Genomic DNA, 16,797 nt, shown 5'->3' with positions numbered 1-16,797 from the left:
CCATCCCTCTGAGCATCCTGGTGCCTCCTCTGGACTGGCTCCAGCAGCTCCCTGTCCCTCCTGTGCTGTTCCCAGGGCTGGAGCAGCTCTGCAGGGGGGGTCTCACCTGAGGGGCAGAGGGGCACAATCCCCCCCTGCCCTCTGCCCACGCTGGGGGATCAGCCCAGGGTGAGCTGATGATCCACTTGTGGCATCCCAGTCCCTGTGGACCACAGGGCAGAACGAGACGGGGAAGGAGCCAAAGAAGGAACTAAACAAGCTTTATTGGGGCGGGGGCAGCGGGGCCCGGCCCCGGGACAAGGAGGCGGCAGGCGGGGGCTGCCGGGTTAAGGCAGTGAAGCAGCCACTTCCTTCATGGTTCCATTTCTCCTTCACAGTCCAGCCCCGCTGTGGCGCAGAGTGAGGAGGGGGTAGCAGCAGGTACCTGGGCAGGAAGGGGGAGCTGGGAGAAGGAGCTGGTTCTGCATCCTGCTGACAACCCAGCGTCGGGAGAAATGCAGACTGAAAAAATAAATCCCTTTTCCCAGCACCAGGGCACAGTGGTTTGTAAAAAAAAATACTTCATCTTCCTCAGGTGGGTCTGGGGTTGTGGTTGTCCACGATTCACATGCAGCTGCTGGTTCTGTTTCATCCTCCTGCTGCACAGAAGCAGCTCCACATCACGTGTTTGCTACTGAAGTTAGTAAAAAACAACAACCCCAAACCCAGAAAGCAAATCAACAAACCCAAAACAAACCCCCCACCATTCCCGAATGGCCACCCCTGGGTGTTGTGGCACCAACATTCCTGGCAGTGGCCTGTTCCTAACTTTCCCTGCGCTCTCGTTTGAAAAGAGCAGCTGCTTTCCAGGTAGCAATTGCATGAGAGAGAAGAATCTCATCTGGGAATGTCTCTTGCAGCTCTGTAGCTAATTCAGAGTCTTTGGCATCAAGGTAAGGCAGGAGCGATTCCTTCAGGCTGGAAAACAGAGCAGAAGTAGCATTAATAGCTACAGCAAACCACAAGTGCCATGTAATATTTGTGTATTCCCACCACCCAAAATACTAAATACACACAGCTTAACAGGTGTGTTTGTAGTGAGGAGGGTTAAACAGCCCGTTGGATTTACAGAGAGGCTGCAGGACCCAGCAAGGGCAGGGTGCAGGGCAGAACTGAGCTGTTGGGGCCGAGGTGTGCCTGTGAGAGCTGAGTGGGCTCCTCCTGGAAGGTTGGGCTTGATGATCTTGGAGGTCTTTTCCAACCTTAATGAGCCTGTGATTCTATAATGATTCTATCCAAGTGCCTGCAGAAGTGCTTGTGCTCCTGAGCAGCAGCTCCTGGTGTATTCCAGCAGTGCTCCCAAAACAGCTCATGGAAAAGGAAGTCACACATGCCCGAAATGGGCAGTGTGTCTCAGGACTAAGCTGGATATTTCTAATGTTGCTGGTTGTGCTGTGCCCCCACAGGACAGGCATTTGCCAAGGGAACTGTTCCCACCATGTGCATTCTCAGAGGCAGAGAAGCCTCAGTTAACAACTGTGGTGGGTTTGGGCTGCGTAACTCCTACCTCCACTTGGGTCTGAACTCATCCACAGCTTGGGCACGTCTCAGCTTCAACACAATCATTTCATGGAGCTCCTGCAGGAAGGTTTCCAGCCTCGAGTGGATGAGGAAGGTGTGGAGGAGCTTGGCAATCTCTGGACTGAGCTCAGCTTTGTAGTCTCGACTGACGTCTGCAAACGGATCCTAAAAACGCAGCGAGGGGAAAAAGACAACCAGACAGACACATTTGAGCAGGCTCCTTGAGAGCAGAGGAGGAGCTGGTCAGAGTTCTGGGGGTGTCATACCCTTCTGAGGCGCAGCAGCTGCTCGGATTTGCGGGTGGAGAGGAGCTGCCACAGGGCTATGCTGTGTTTGAGGTGGCATCGTCTGAGGGCCTGCAACAAAAACACAGACACAGATGCAAGGGATGGCTTTGGGAGCCTGTCCCCAGCCTGCTCTACCCAGGCAGGTCACAGCTCAGCAGAGAGTTCATCCAGCCCTTTAACCTGGTTATAGCCTGCCTGCAACAGGCCTCTCTCCCCTTTCCCCATTTTGCCTTCAATAATCCATCTGTTTGGTACCATGAAAGGGAGTGGGAAAGTCATAGGGCTGTCACATGCACTGGTCACAACACTGTGCCTTTGCCCTGGGCCTCTCTTCACACTCATTAGGAGATAAAAAACCTTCCCCATCACCAGTTTAGAGAGACAAAGGGATGGTTTCAGCCCTGCTCAGCACCAGGCCAGTGTCACCAGGAGCTGACTCAGATCTGAAGGTCTCCCTTTGCTCAGTTTTAGCACTGCAGTAATTCTGCTGACACTCCATTGATCCTTCTCCTTCCTGTGCTGTCAGAGCCTGGATCTGCAGAGGAGCCTGACCTTCTGCACCTCCCTGCACCTGACCTTTCTGGTGGTTTGCAGGAACCTGCTGAGCATCACAAGCTGTCAGGTGCTCCCACCTTGCAAACAGTGGTTGCAGGGAGAGTGAAAATTGCTTCCCCCTCACTGTTGAATGTGGTAGGGAGGGAATTTGATCACCCTGTCAAGCTAAACTTTTGCTGGGCTTGAAGGTCACACTGGCTGGATTTAGCATAAACCAGTGCAGATTTTACCCTGTAAGAATCAGAGCTGTGCCCTCAGGACTCACCTGCAGAACATGAGGGTTTGTCTGGTCCCCCATCTGCAGAACTTGTTCAATGTAGTCAGTCAGTGGCATCTCAGCATTCTCCCCAGCCATGGCCAGGAAGCCCAGGGTGATTTCAGTGAGGGACAGAGCATCACAGACATCACTGTAGGACTGCAGCTCCCCACTGATCATGTTCATCGCAGAACTGGGCAGAGCACTCTGAAAACCAGGAAGTCAGAGCTAATATTAGTTTAGAGCCATTCCTTATTGCTGCTTAAGTTGCTAAACTCATGGAAAAGGACAGAACCTCAGATGTAGGACACTGAAATGCTGAACTGTCTCCCTTTCCTTTGTAAATCCAGACTGACAACACAAGTCCAGACTGTACATATTCAAGGCATGCTGAGAGATCAGTGGGCAAGCCTTCAGACAGACAAGGCAAGGGACAGAAAAGCCAAGAGTTCTTGGGAAGTCAGGGGTCTCATGTTTGCCCTGTTTCCTCCAGTGCAGAAACCCACCTGCTCCAGCTTATTCCTGACATCAGTAAACAGCTGCTCATAGTTCCGGTCATGTCTGCACACGAGGGTAGGGATTCCCTGTCAGAGGAGAGAAACCCAGGGCTGTGAAGCTCTGGAGACACTGCCCACCCTGCACAGTGCATGCCTGGCAGCAGCACCCACTGCAGGGCCCCCCCCAGCCAGGGGGCACAGCCCCTGCCCTGTCCCACCGTCAGCGTGATGAGCGGCTTCCCCTGCAGGAACTTGCTGATGACTTGCTGCTGGATCTTCTCCAGATCAAAGTCCTGCAACGTCTCCCCTCCCTTTTCCATGCTGTACTGGCAGTTGGACAGGATCAGAGGAATCAGGTCTCTCTCCACCTCGTAACTGATGAGATGCAGGTCAGCCACTTCCGACGGGCTGATCACGTACCTGCAGGGGAGCAAACGGCCTCCATCAGAGAGAGGAGCCTTCCTGCAGCAGGAAAGCTGTCTGTGTGGGAGCAGGAAATGAAACAGAGCCCGAAAAATGGAATAGCAACACACCTGTCATCTTCCTTGATGTGTTTGTTCACTGAGTGGATGAAGTCGTTGTGCAGACCGATGAGGTAACTGGCCAGGGCGGTGGAGCAGAGGCCCAGCCCCTGCCGCCGGGGCAGAAGGACCTCGAGCTTGCTGTCCAAGGTCAGGTCAGCATCACAGTAGCCTTTAGGGAGCTTAATTTCTCCTGAAATAAAGAGAAGACTGTTTAAGGTGGCCCAGAGGCAGCCCAGGCTGAGCAAGCCTCTCCTGAACTGACCCACGGCAGGAGAATGTAGAGCCTGAGAAAAGCTGTGCTCTCTGCATTAGGGATCAGCACTGAAGCACACAAGTTCAGTGAGAATACTACAGGAGGGAAACAAATTCTTCCACTTGTGCCTGGATGATCTTAAAATTTAATGGCCAAGCTCATTTTTGAGGATATGTCTCAGCATCACTGACAGGAGGAACCTGAACTGTGAAAGAGGAGCAGCACTGGGAAAGAAGGTGCTCACCATTGGTGTCCAGAGAGCTTCTCAGCTTGTTCCAGACAGACAGAAACACATTCACTCTCCTCTGTAACAGGTCCCTCATCACATCTGAGGAACAACAGAAAGACAACTCCATGAAACACCTGGCAACACCGTGAAACTCCGTAATGCAGGAATTTTCAAAGCACACCACTGAACTCTAGGCAACTGTTCAAACTGCTCGAGAGACTAAACAGACATTAAACATTTTTCTAATGGTATCAAATGGAATCATTTGCTCTGTTTGTTCATATTTTTGTATTATTATCTACTATTGTCCCAGGTTGGATTGATCCTTGGTCTGATTCTGCATAACCTTATGTACTTCAGTACTTTTCCACAAGTACTTAAAAACATCAGTAATTGTACTTAAATACAATTGAAGGAGTCTGTTCAGGAAAGGAAGGAAAGCACATCTATTCCACCCTTTAGGTAGGCCCTGCTCTGGGGCTGAGCTTAGAGAGTGAACATCCCACTGATGCACTGAGGGATTTCTCTTGCCTGTGTCTGAGCAGAGCTCCCATCCCTTGTGAAAAATCCCTTTGACTTAATTCCCTTTAAAATCACCTGGTGACCTTTCCAACCATAACTCCAGGATTAAGGCCTCCAGTTCATTTGGATGGGAATTAAAAAGAAATATGAGGTCTTAAGATTGCAAGTTCAAGAGAAGTTTTCACCTTCAGTTTTCAACTGGACAATCCAGCACTTTCTATTTCAGTAATTACAGTTTTGGCAGAGTCTTCTCACCTGAGAGGGGTTCTCTGAGGAATTCCCTGATGGAGCAGCGTTTGATCTCAGCAGTGTTCTGGAATTGCCTCACCAAGTCCCTCTGCAGAGCCAGAATCTCTGGCAGGAATTTCACCAGCCTCAGTTCAGTTTCCTGGAAGAGGAAAGGGAGCCTGTGAGGGTAAGGCTGTGCTTGGACAAACCAGTTTTGGATACTTTTATGGAATTGCTTTTTAAATGTTTAAAAGACAACAATATTTCCACATGCATTCTCAAGATTATAGCAATTGGTGAGAATAAAGTCACTGGATAATCCAAACATGGTTTAGTCCTGGGCAACTGGCTCTGGATGACCCTGCCCAGGCAGGGGCTGGAGCTCCAGGGTCCCTTCCCACCCCAAGCAGTCCTTGGCTCTGTGCTCTCTGAACATTCCAGGCTCTCATCCCTGTGTTCCCCCCACCTTCTGCAGGAACTTCCAAAGGAGAGGGACAGTGTCCTTGGCATTCTTTTGCTGGACAACATGGCCCAGGTTCTCCACTGAAATCCTCCTCCTGCAGCTCCACATCTTGGAGTGATGTATGTGGCTGTTCTTTGGTAGCTGGGACAGGAATGCAGCTGGGTCACCATACACTATTTTCACTATGGGATTGGAAGAAATTCTCTCATCCTCTTGTATCTGTTTGTTTAACTTCAGAAGACTTTTATCCAAATCCTGCATTAAAAAAAAAAAAAAATTGGACAAATGTTTTCAACTGAGTTAAGCCATTTCTGCTTTTCCAGTTGTACAAAATCAACCCAGCACAACTCGAATCTCAGACTCTCATTTCCACAGGTAGAATACAGTTGGCTGATCCTTAACCTGCAGCTGTGTCATGGACAGGTTGGCTTTAGGAACAGCTGGGTGAAAAGTGTAGCAGAGGTATTACAGCAAGCCAGATTTCCACATAAATGCATTTTGAACTGCTCAGCTACTGACATTTTGTCCAGAAAATTTCTCACCTTCAATTCAGGAACAATAATTGTGTTTGCAACAATTTCTTCCCATTTGTTTCTCTTCTCCTTGGTAGAGAGAACAGGATCAAACCGCACTGGCCCTGCAACAGGAAAATTTCATCTCTTACAGCTGCAACAGGTCAGTGAAAAGAGAGCACAGGTTCTCTCAGTGACATTCCTGATGGGACATCCTTGCAGGTCAGCATGAGGAGCAAGAGCAGTTGCAGAGGTCCTAGAAGCTAAATGAGTATCTGGAGAGTGACACCCAAACCAGCACACACATGAATGATGGGGACACTTGTACAAGTCATTCACCCAGAAAGGTTAAACAGCTTGTCCAAGGTCAGACCATGATCGATGACAGGCTGAAGCTTGGAATACTGACTGGTGCTGTCACACACAAAATATGGCCATTACATATAAATCCCTCCATGACACAGCGACATGTCAACTTGCACCCCAGATTCTCCCAGAATCACACTCTGCCAGCCCTCTTCTACCAAAGATCTCCTTGGGAGTCATTTAGAGGGCAGCACAGAATATAGATTGCACACAGCACGAGCTGCTGTGCTGGGAGCATCCCCCCCTGCTCGGGAGCTGGAGGCTCTGCCAATCTGTCATGACGTTATTTAGTCAATAATTCATTTTCAGAAGTATCGACTGCACCAAACCTTGCAAACCCCAGCTACCCGACTGAAAGAAGCAAACGGCCAAAAATTCTTCACTCCCTACAGTAAGAAACAAGTTCCAAATTCGGGATCTTCCTCATCAGCTCAGCTACTGCTGCTGGAAGTGGTTTATCAGCCAAGAGGCTGCGTCACTGCGGCCCTTCAAACACAGCTGGGATATGGCAGGTGGGTTTTCTTACACTGGCCTGGCTGCTGAGGGGGGTCCTGGAGGAGGCTGCCGAGCACAAGATGAAGGGTGTTGATAGTCTCATCCACACTCTTCCCCAAAATTTTTGTCAGCTGTTCCAAGTCCTCCTGGACGTGCTCCTGCAGGAAGCTGACGGCGTCGCGCACCCGCGGCTTGATGATCCTTCCCAAGGACTGAAGAGCGACAAAAGGCAAGAGCTGAGCACAGCCAAAAATGCCCAGGGAAGCACAAGGCACCCAGAGCTCAGTCCTGCCAGACTCCACCCCAGGGGATTCCTGCCACTGGAGCCACTAAAGGCAGCTGTGGGTGTATAAACATCCACGGAAGTGCATGAAGGAGCCAAAATCATCCCCGGGCAAGGAGGGAAGGGAATTTGGGTCTTGCACCTGGACAGACTGCCCTGGTTACTTGGCAATGTGATGAAAAGGACCAGCAGCGTACAAAGGTTTCACTACATTCTGTGTGGCCACCTGGGACCGTTTCTGGAAGATACCTGAGGGTCTTTAGTGGCTCCCAGCAGCATTGACAGGTGTGTGAGCGAGCGGATCAGGACAAAGACAACGGGGGACATGCCCCGGTCAGACACTCCCAGTGTTCTTCTGTGCTCAACATCTCCAAGAATGTGGCCAGTTTGGGTTCTGTCTTCATTATTCCTGTAGGAAAGTGTATATATAGTACTTTTTTGCCTTGACCAAAACCACACAAGGCATCTCTGATACCCAGTAATGTCTTTTTAACCCATAGGGTCTTTGAATGCCACAAAAGCTGGCAATTAAAAGTGCTACAGGGGAGCAGAGGCTTCCAGTAAGTTTTGTACACAGATAAGCTGATTTGTTTGCTTTTGCTGGCTGATTACTCTCGCTTGGACATCCCTTCCTAACATTCCAGAGAGCAGTGGTCGGTACCTTTGGCCTGGAAGGCATGACAGGCAGGTCCTGCATCACTTAGCACTGAAAGGGTGAAGGAACCTACCGGAATTCCGTGAAGCCCGGCACGGGTGCGTAACGGACCCCTCCGATGGGGAGGTGGCATTCCAGACAGCGGCCCACCTCCACGGGGCGGCCGCACTGGGAAAGGAAAAGGAGAACACTGAATTCCACAGCAAGAGCCTCTCCAGCAGGAAAAGGGAATGAAACAAAAATCCAAGCTGTAACTGCTTAATTAAAAACCCTTCTACACACCCTGGGCACGGGGCCTCTGCTTCATGTTTCCTACATTTATGGCAGAACAGCCTTAATGCAGCTTATGAGATTTAGATTACAAAATGATTAATAATATTGAGTTTAGAAATTGAACTCTGGCAATAGAACATTAAAACCAGTAAACAAAATAAAAACAGTTTATTGCTGAAAACAGTCTGCTTGAAAACCCACCAGTCCCAAATTCTTACCTCTCCCACAGTGCAGGGGTGGCCATTGGGACATGCTATCAAGAGAGAAACAAACAGGACAGCGTTATAAGACAAAGCCCCTGTTATTTCCTTTCATAGGCAGCAACATCCTGGAGCAAGAAATATGCTTCAAGATCTAACCTAAAGCCCTGAATGTCACAAACCTCAAAGGAATGAAAGGCCTACACAGGAACTCAAGGAATTTTTCAGTGCTGCTTCTCCTTGAAAACAAGGAATGGAAGCCTGAAAGATTCTGCTCTGAGTGCCAAAGTGGCATTCCTTCAGGAATGCTCCCAGCCCCAGACTCCCAGGCTGCAATGAGGTCCTACTGTGGGGAGAGAGACTAAAAGCTGGCCAGGAAGGTGGCCCAGTGCTCTTCTCTCACACCTGTGAACATTGCCACAAGTGACAGGACAGGTCGTGTGCCCCCTAAAACTCTGCAAACAGCTGCAGACTGAAGGCTAAACAGACATTTGATGCACTTTGGTGCATCGCCCACACAAACCTTCATTATAAATGTTGATTTACAAAGGATAACTCCTGCTGAAGAGTGTGTTTGTCCTCACACCTGGAATTCCAAACCCAATTCCAAACCCTTCAATCCCTTCCAAAGTCATCCAGGGGCACTTACTGTACCAGCGCAGAGCAGCCACTCCCTCCCAGGCCCTCGCCTGAGCCATGATGTCCTCTGGCATTGTGGGCAGGAACGAGTGCTGAGGGGGAAAAAGGTGACAAATGGATCTACAAATCAGTTCTTTCCTGTAGCAGTTGCTCACTGGTTCTTTATTCACAATGGGGAACACGAGACATCTGAACACAGAGTTCAGGCAGGTGACGTAGACACAGATCTTCAAATTCTGCCTTTGAAAATCCACTCTTAGAACTGTCTGTATTGTTAAGACTTGCATGTGCACTCTCCAGACATCCTGAACTGGATTACTGATGCACCCTGGTGTGTACCAGCCATTTCCTTACACTTTAGGTAGCTCCACCCTGACTCAGGAGCCAGTGTTCCCTGGAGCAGGCAGGTCTGCACAGCAGCCACTGCTTCCAGCTCTGCTCACTCAAATACCAGCAAAACTATTTTCTTGATACTGCTCAGGATGCAGAGGTACCTTTTTAAGGTTGGACCTTGTTGTTGTGCTATTTAACCCCAACAACACTGAAATAATCACACATTAGCATTTCATAGCTTTTGATGTCATGATGTTAAGAAAGGTCGGGTTACAGAGGATCCCACAAACACAGGAAAGAACTAGAAATATGCTGAACTGCATCTGCATCTCTTTACCTCCATGGTGTGTGGCTGGAAGGCCAGGTTCCTGAGGGGCTGCAGGACGGGGCTGTGCCCACACAGCAGCACAGCAGTGGTGTGAACAGCCACCTCAACCAGTGCCCTGTGCTGGCTGGAGCTCTGGGGGTCCACGCTCAGGGCTGGCAGGGCATTCCCCACAAGGGCAGCTGCAAAGTGCTGCAGCTCTGGAGAATTCAGGACTTGGGAGTTCTGGATGAACTGAGTCATCGTGGCTGTTTGCTGAAAGAACACATTGAAAAGAAATACACCCAGCATGACACTGCCCAGCCCAGTGAAGAGGACTGTCAGCTGCTTCCCACGCTGGGCTACCCCGCTTTGAAAACACTCCCAGACTGCCCAGCCTGGGACATCACCATGTCTGGGGCAGAGGAACAAAAGCTCTAACACCTCTGACTCAAATCTCCTTTATCCTTTTCCACGAAGCAGGTTTGTCACAAGCTTCCACAGGGGAGGGTCTTACCTGCTGCTTGGGATGAAGGCTTGGGTCCCTGGCACCGTACAGGGCAGTGACCTCCCGGAAAATGGCCAGGAGCAGGTGGACTGATTCCACAGCTGGGGAGCTGCTGGAGGCCTGGAGAAGAATAGATGATGTGGCAGGGAACAGAACAGAGCTGTCCCAGCTACAGTGGCTGCACATGCAGGTGAGAAAGCAAAGAAAACACGTGTGTCTGCAGCACAAGGCACCATGACCTGCAAGCAGAGGCCCCTCAGGTACCTGCACGGGAACAGACACTGCCCACAGGGACACAGAGCTGAAAGAGTGGCCATCCCAACCCCAGCAGGTCCTGGTGAGGGGTGGGCTGTACCTTCTCGGCCTCGAGGAGCCCCTCAGCCGTGCCCTCCACCATGGCCCGTCCCACGGCGTCGCGCAGGGCCCGGTACCTCTCCCCACACGCCAGGTACCGGTCAATGGGGTTGGCCTGGCTGCTCTGGACCTGCAGAGGAACGACCCATGGAGAGCACTGTGGGCAACAGCCAGCTGCTGGTGAAGGCAGAATCTCCTCTTCCTCCCCAGCACTGGGGCATTTCAGCCTTCCCAGAGAGGCAGCAGCAGGCACAGCCACCCAAGGGCTCTGCACAGCCAGGAGAGACTCACACAACAGCAGAAACACCCCAAAGCAGCACAAAGTGAGGATGAAGAGGAGCCCAGAACCATCTCCAGGAGACACCTCTTCTTTACCTGTCGCAGGATTTCCGCTGGGAACACCCACTGGAACCGTGGCTCTGTGACAAGCTTCTGAGCAAACTCCATCCCATACTGACTGGCAACCCTGCGGACCAGGTACACACGATGCCAGTCGTTCCCAGTGAGGCTGCAGAACCTCCTCACACTTGCCAGGTAACGCTGCTTCTCCTCTGCCTGGTCTTGCTCTGGATGGGGAAAAAAAAAAGGAAAAAGGTAAAAGCACATCCCACCTTTTAAAACTTCTGTCTGCACCAGTTGTAGCACCAAATCCCTTTACTAGTACTGAGTAACTACACGGGAGAACTTTAGAGCCCTCTCTTCCCCAGGTGTTGTCTAGAGCATTTCCTCAGCCAGGTTTCAGACAATGATTCATTTCTTTGACAGAGAAGATATAAACTCTTCGATATAAACTCTTAATCCCTTTTAGCTGCACAGAGCTCTCATTCCTATAAAACAGTAAACCTTACAGCAGTCATGTGTCTGAAGCAGAATTTATGCTTTAAAGTTCAATTGAGTGGGCTCTAAATAAAAGTCACTGTTAGAATCTGAAGGATAAAACAAATCTCCTTCCAAAGGTGTAATTGCCACGTGATGACACCTTTGGAGTCACCAGCACAGCCTTGCTACCAGTTATAGAGCACTTCTCACACATGGTACAGGGGACAAACACCAACTGACACCCTCAAGAGAAGAGAGACTTGCTCTTGTTCTTGGCCACACATCAAAGCAGGTTCAGCAGAGCATGGGTGCACTGACTGCATCCAGCCCACCTGCCCTGGTGCCTTTGCTCTGTATCCAGCATTCCCATTTTCCAGCAGACTAATCAGGCTTACGTGTGTGCTGCTGCAAGTCAGAGATGAGCTCTGCAGCCTTGCTGAGGTACAGGCGGACCTTGGCCACTGCCTGCAGGTATTCCACGGATGATTCCTGAGGAGTCTCTCGGTTGCTCCCTGGGAGATAGTTCTCTGGAAAGTCTTCACTTCCAAGCAGATTGTTTATATGCTCATATCCAAGGCTGTCCTCAGACTTTTCACACAGGGAATCCTAAAGAAGGGCCAGGATGTGGCATGAGCAGCAGAGACACTTCAGTCAGCACTGACACCCACACTGCAGTGAGCACAGCAAACCCACATCTCTCCCTGCACCTTCCTCCCCACTGCCATTAGCTCCTCCCTGTGACCTCTCCAGTGCTTATCCTAAACCTCTGCAACATCACCAAACACCATTTTTACAGTGTGCCCCAGCTGTCCCACATTCCCTAAGCATGGAGCCAAGCAAGAGCCACGAGCAGGCTGACTGGCCACACACACCCCATGTCCCAAGGTGCCAAGCTTTATCTGTCCCTTAGGAAGAACACAAATGTTGATTTTATAAAGAAACCCTTCTACAAGAAACTCTAGCTAGTCCCTGAGAGCAGGTTCTGACCAGGTGATTTGATATCAGCTTCATTTTGGGCTTCCTAGTTGGACAACTAGTTATTGTACACAAGAAACTTGCCTAAAATAGCAGTGGAGTTTCTATTCCTGACTTTTTTTATTCCTGCAACAGTTTCAAGGCCCAGCTAATACCTCCCCAGCACTCTTACCTCTATGCAGTTGACAAAAAGTAAGTAGAGCTCTTTTTTGTCATTTTTCTCTAGGAGCTCGTTGTGCTCCACCTGGGACAGGTAGTGCTGCACATCATCTTTCACTTCATTGAAGCTACGGGAGAGAGAAACACCCCCTCACACAGCTGCCGTGCTGAGAGCTACTACTCATGTCCTAAATCACAACAGAACCACCAGTGATGCCTGTGTGACATGTGGGGTCACTCTGGATCCAGCTGGAAGATGGAAAAGCCATTAGGCCCCGTTTTGCAGATGCCATCTGGCTTCACAGCCTGAGCCAGGCTTCAATCGCCAGCGATGCTCAAGGAGCATTTCCAGGGCAGAAGGCATCTGATCTGCTTTAAGCATCTGATTTAGGAGGTGATCACACCTGAGAAGTGGCTTCTGAGCCCTGCCTGCAAAGGGAGGCTGGGAGAGCTGTGGGAACGGGGAGGTCTGTGGAGCAGACAGATCAGTCCTGTGGATGAGGAGCACTGCTTTGCTGACCTGGAGCAGAGCAGTCAGCCAGCTACCTTCCAGCCACCCAGCCATCCCCCTTCAGCACAGGGCTGGGTCAGGAGCAGCCAGGGAAACCTTGGCACAGCCTGCTCAGATACTCCACCACAAGCTCCATGCAAGCCAGCCAAGCTGCATTGCTAATGCAAAGGCCTGGGATGAATTTCACCTGCAAGGATTCAAATTCAAGGAATAGCGTGGAAGTGAGAGCAGTGATCAGATTGGCTCGATGGGGTCGTGAACAGAGCTGAGCCATGCCCTGATACAACACCCCTCAGCTGTCCCACTGCTCACCTGTACTTCAGGAGCAGCTTCAGCATCACTGAGCGGATGATGGGAGTTTCATCCACCTCATCATTGAACGGGGACAGGAATTTTGTGTAGACAGCAGGGTGATCTGTGGAGAGCAGGAAAAGACAGGTTTGGCAGGTGAGAGAAGGTGGTGGCAGACAGCTCCATGAGGCTGAGCATCAGGGTGAAGGGAGCTCACCTGAATCTTTCAGGAGGCTTCTGTGAACAAACAGCAGATCAAGGAGCCTCTGGATCACCTTCGTGTCAGGGGGTTCGTTGTCCTTGAAGCACATGGTAGTGACAACATCTATGAAGAAATTGTTGCACCTCTGCCGGAACAGGGCATTCCTTGCTATGGCATGTCTGGGGAAGGGTAAAAGCATTGAGACAGTGTTCAAATACAGAACCACTTAAACACAGAATGTTCAAACACAGAACCACTTAATGGAGGAATCATGCAGATAAAGGCAAAAGTCACCAAGGTGAGATACTTTTCCAGCTTTCCAACTAGATGATCTTCAACCCAAATCATTCTATGATTCTGTAATTTACTGTTTTCTTACAGGGGCCAAGGCAGCTTCTTCCTTCTTTTGAAACAACAGACAGAATCGACAGGACCTGTTTGGTTCCAGAGGGAGAGAAGCAGAGTTCCCTCCCCCATTCTGCTCATGGTGACAACCTCAGAGCGGAGAAATTCCTCACCACACCTGCCCCACTGCAAGGCTCCCCCCCCTTGGAGAGGGTGGAATACCTGATCTCCTTGGAGACTGTTAACTCCACATCCCCCACAGCGGCTCTGCAGCATGGACAGTGCATCTGTGCTGGCACCAGCCACGTGCTGATGCACTTGTGGCAGAACACGTGGTTGCAAGGCAGGCAGATGGGATCCTTCAGCTCTCCCAGGCAGATGGGACACGGCTTCAGACCATACCTGTAATCCAGAAACAACAGTGAACACAACTGCTTCCATGCTGTCTTATCAAAAGCCTTTAATAAGATGCTCATCTGCAACTAGACCAAGAGGAGATAACACCAGACCAGCTGGCTCACTGCTCAGCCCAGGGTGCAGAATCAAATGGGGTTATTGCTCTCATTTGGCTTTCACTACAACACATGAAGTGCTGCCTTACCCCCAGAAATGTGCTGGCAATGTGGGCCATGTCCCTGCCTGTCCCCCTGTCAGTACCTGTAGAGCCTGCTGCTGACCTCGTCCTTACACTCCCACAGCACTGTCATCACTGCAAGAAAAGTTGGATGAGTCTTCATGTCTGAACCGTGCTGGAAACACTGCAGAGGGAGAGGACAAAGCTCAGTGACTCAGCTCTAACACCCGAGACAAAAATCCCCATGATCAGCAGAAGCGAAGAGGGAAGAGGTGAAATCACAGCTTTACCTTGGCAAGACGCAGAGTGTATTTTTTCACTAAAATCTCGAATTCTGGCATCACAGTGTTGATGCCAAACAGCACGTGTTCCACAAACAGAGCCATGGCAAACACCCGGTTCCAGCAGACTCTGTGGGAAGGAGAGCAGGGTTTCAAACAGAACATTATGAGCTGAGAGCAGGAATGGCAGTGCAGTCGGGTCAGTCAACAATCTCACTGCTTTTCATGCTCCCCATTACAGCAATTCTGCACTTCTCATGACATTCTTACTTTGCCCCTTTGTTATCCAAAGGGATTTTTGTGAAGGGCAGAACACACACAGCACCTAACCCAGGGGCCTGGCCGGGAGGCAGCACTGCAGCAGGACCAGCACCACTGCACACACCTTCCCACACCTCTAACTTCTACAGGAAGAAAGTAATTTAAAAAATACTAATCACAATTAACTATGTTTTCTTCATGTCAAATAAACTAAACAAGCTCTGTGAGAAATTGGGGTATCTCTCCAGGCTTTCTTCTAAAAGACAAGATGCACTGAAATTCCCCACCTCCCACAGCCTTTATGCCCAGGGGATGAAGTGGGGAGGCATTGCTGGTTGACAGGAACCTGAGGAGAGTTTTAAATAACCCCTGAACCCAGATGGAATGCACCGGATGCTACTGCCAGATTTAGAGGGAGAATCCACAGGAGATGAGTGGAAAAAATGTGGTTCTTGCTGCTTGGTATGTAATTGAGCCCAGCAGGAATCTGGAAAGGTTTGCAAAGTCTGAGAAAAGCAGCACCAAGCAGCTTCAGGCTGTACCAATGCCCTAATTACCAGCCAGGCAGAGGAGCAGGGCTGTGAGCAGAGCTGTGGTACCCACCTGAGTTCCCTCAGCAGCTGATGGCACCGACTCCCACCCTGCTGTGCATCCTTCTCTTTACACAGAAATTCAACGGGCATCTGGAGGTTCCTCACTCTCTGCAGCCAGACCTCTGGGGGGGATGTCAGCACCTGGTTCTCCAGCTCTTCAGCACACACCAGTGCAGCCAACACATCCAAAACCTGGACACAGACACAGGGGCCAAGTGTAACACAACAGCTGCAGTTCAGAATTACTCATGGACCTTGCTAGAGCACAGGGTCTACTGAATAACATTCCACTTGATTATGTTAAGCTCTGGAATTCTCATGCCTGTGGCTTGGCCCCTTAGGACTGTTTTAACTAATGCAAAAGCAGGGCAAACTATTCTAAAACCTGCCAGTAGCAATAACAACACAGCAGATCATTCCTAATTCTGAGGATCCTGAGCTTGTGCTTCCCCCTCTGCTGCTGCTGAAATCCAAAGGAGACTGAACTCCAGCCAACTCAGTGAAGACAGAGCTCCCTGCTAGGGCTGAGGACCACAAAGTGCCTGGCAGCGACTCTACCATCTCTGAGCGTGGAACTCCACATCCTTCCTGGTTGATGAGGTAGACAACCACACGGGGGTTCACAGCCAGGATCCTGGAGAGGTTCTGCAGGCGGCTCCTGAACTGGTTGTATGCCAGGTGGACCCAGGGCAGGGTGGGCACGGGCTCCTCTCCCCGGGGGGACGTGGCCGCCCACTCGGCCACGCAGGACACGAACGCGGAGCGCAGGCACTGCAGGGGGAGGAGTTAAACCAACATTAAAAAAGGGCTTTTATATAATTAGTTTTGCACCAGAAACACTGGCAAAATCCTCTGAGAGAAGAGAGTCAGTTCCCTACAAAGACAGTCTTAAACGTGTCAAATTTATACGGGTGCTGCTTTCTGAGCAATCTCAGCAGCCGCTCAGTGGCAAAGCACCTGCTTGGGGTGCCCTTGCTGTTGGTCTGTCTCAGAGGGGGATTTTCTCTGAGAGGCAGGACTGATTCAGGAGGACACGTTCACAAGCATCACGCTCTTCTCTCCATCCAAAGGGTTTCCAGCTCTTGTTCCAGACACTGACCTGCAGCTCCACTTGGGAGGAGACATTGATGGTCAAGGAAATAAAGTCTGTGATGTAGCACTGGAAGAGCATCTGCCTGTCTTCCTCAGGCAAAGCAGAGATAAATTTTCCCAGGGCAGTTTTCTGGAAGATATCCACAAACTTCTCAGCATGGTCTGGAAAATGAGAACGCAGAAAAAAGCTGGATATTGGGAGGAGGCTGGCTTTGACACAGCATCTATCCTAGACAGACTGACACCTAATTAATCACTGATGCATCCAGCACTCCCCTCATTCAGGGCACTAATGAGGGACTCAGGCCAGGCCTTGTCAGCCCAGCACCAGTGTCGTATTTCTGGAATCTCACCTTGTCATTAACTCTTGGCACCTCCACAGTATTTTGAATGCAAGG

The 16,797-nt window shown here is 50.4% G+C and overlaps 1 protein-coding gene across 1 annotated transcript in view; it reads right to left on the bottom strand.

Moving 5' to 3' along the window:
• Positions 1-148: 148 nt before the first annotated feature.
• The window catches only part of RNF213 (ring finger protein 213), a 47,238-nt gene continuing 30,589 nt past the window's right edge, over positions 149-16,797 (bottom strand). Inside the window, exons 38-67 of the mRNA XM_051797312.1 lie at positions 16,407-16,561; positions 15,866-16,078; positions 15,318-15,499; positions 14,463-14,583; positions 14,256-14,356; positions 13,821-14,000; positions 13,269-13,432; positions 13,073-13,175; positions 12,263-12,377; positions 11,511-11,721; positions 10,672-10,862; positions 10,298-10,426; positions 9,952-10,062; positions 9,468-9,710; positions 8,808-8,889; positions 8,177-8,211; positions 7,759-7,853; positions 7,280-7,439; positions 6,779-6,959; positions 5,917-6,011; positions 5,378-5,629; positions 4,939-5,071; positions 4,177-4,260; positions 3,689-3,869; positions 3,374-3,575; positions 3,165-3,242; positions 2,668-2,865; positions 1,827-1,916; positions 1,547-1,725; positions 149-957 (exon numbers count right to left, since the gene is read on the bottom strand). Of these exons, the coding sequence (XP_051653272.1) occupies positions 804-957; positions 1,547-1,725; positions 1,827-1,916; positions 2,668-2,865; positions 3,165-3,242; positions 3,374-3,575; positions 3,689-3,869; positions 4,177-4,260; positions 4,939-5,071; positions 5,378-5,629; positions 5,917-6,011; positions 6,779-6,959; positions 7,280-7,439; positions 7,759-7,853; positions 8,177-8,211; positions 8,808-8,889; positions 9,468-9,710; positions 9,952-10,062; positions 10,298-10,426; positions 10,672-10,862; positions 11,511-11,721; positions 12,263-12,377; positions 13,073-13,175; positions 13,269-13,432; positions 13,821-14,000; positions 14,256-14,356; positions 14,463-14,583; positions 15,318-15,499; positions 15,866-16,078; positions 16,407-16,561 (4,418 nt within the window). The 3' untranslated portion in view covers positions 149-803. The remainder of the gene's footprint in view (positions 958-1,546; positions 1,726-1,826; positions 1,917-2,667; positions 2,866-3,164; positions 3,243-3,373; positions 3,576-3,688; positions 3,870-4,176; positions 4,261-4,938; positions 5,072-5,377; positions 5,630-5,916; positions 6,012-6,778; positions 6,960-7,279; positions 7,440-7,758; positions 7,854-8,176; positions 8,212-8,807; positions 8,890-9,467; positions 9,711-9,951; positions 10,063-10,297; positions 10,427-10,671; positions 10,863-11,510; positions 11,722-12,262; positions 12,378-13,072; positions 13,176-13,268; positions 13,433-13,820; positions 14,001-14,255; positions 14,357-14,462; positions 14,584-15,317; positions 15,500-15,865; positions 16,079-16,406; positions 16,562-16,797) is intronic.

Source organism: Manacus candei, unplaced genomic scaffold, assembly GCF_025592945.1.
Source record: "Manacus candei isolate 608988 ecotype Guabito, Panama unplaced genomic scaffold, ASM2559294v1 h1tg000047l, whole genome shotgun sequence".
Classification (NCBI taxonomy): Eukaryota; Metazoa; Chordata; class Aves; order Passeriformes; family Pipridae; genus Manacus; species Manacus candei.
This window is presented reverse-complemented; position numbering and strand designations above follow the sequence as displayed.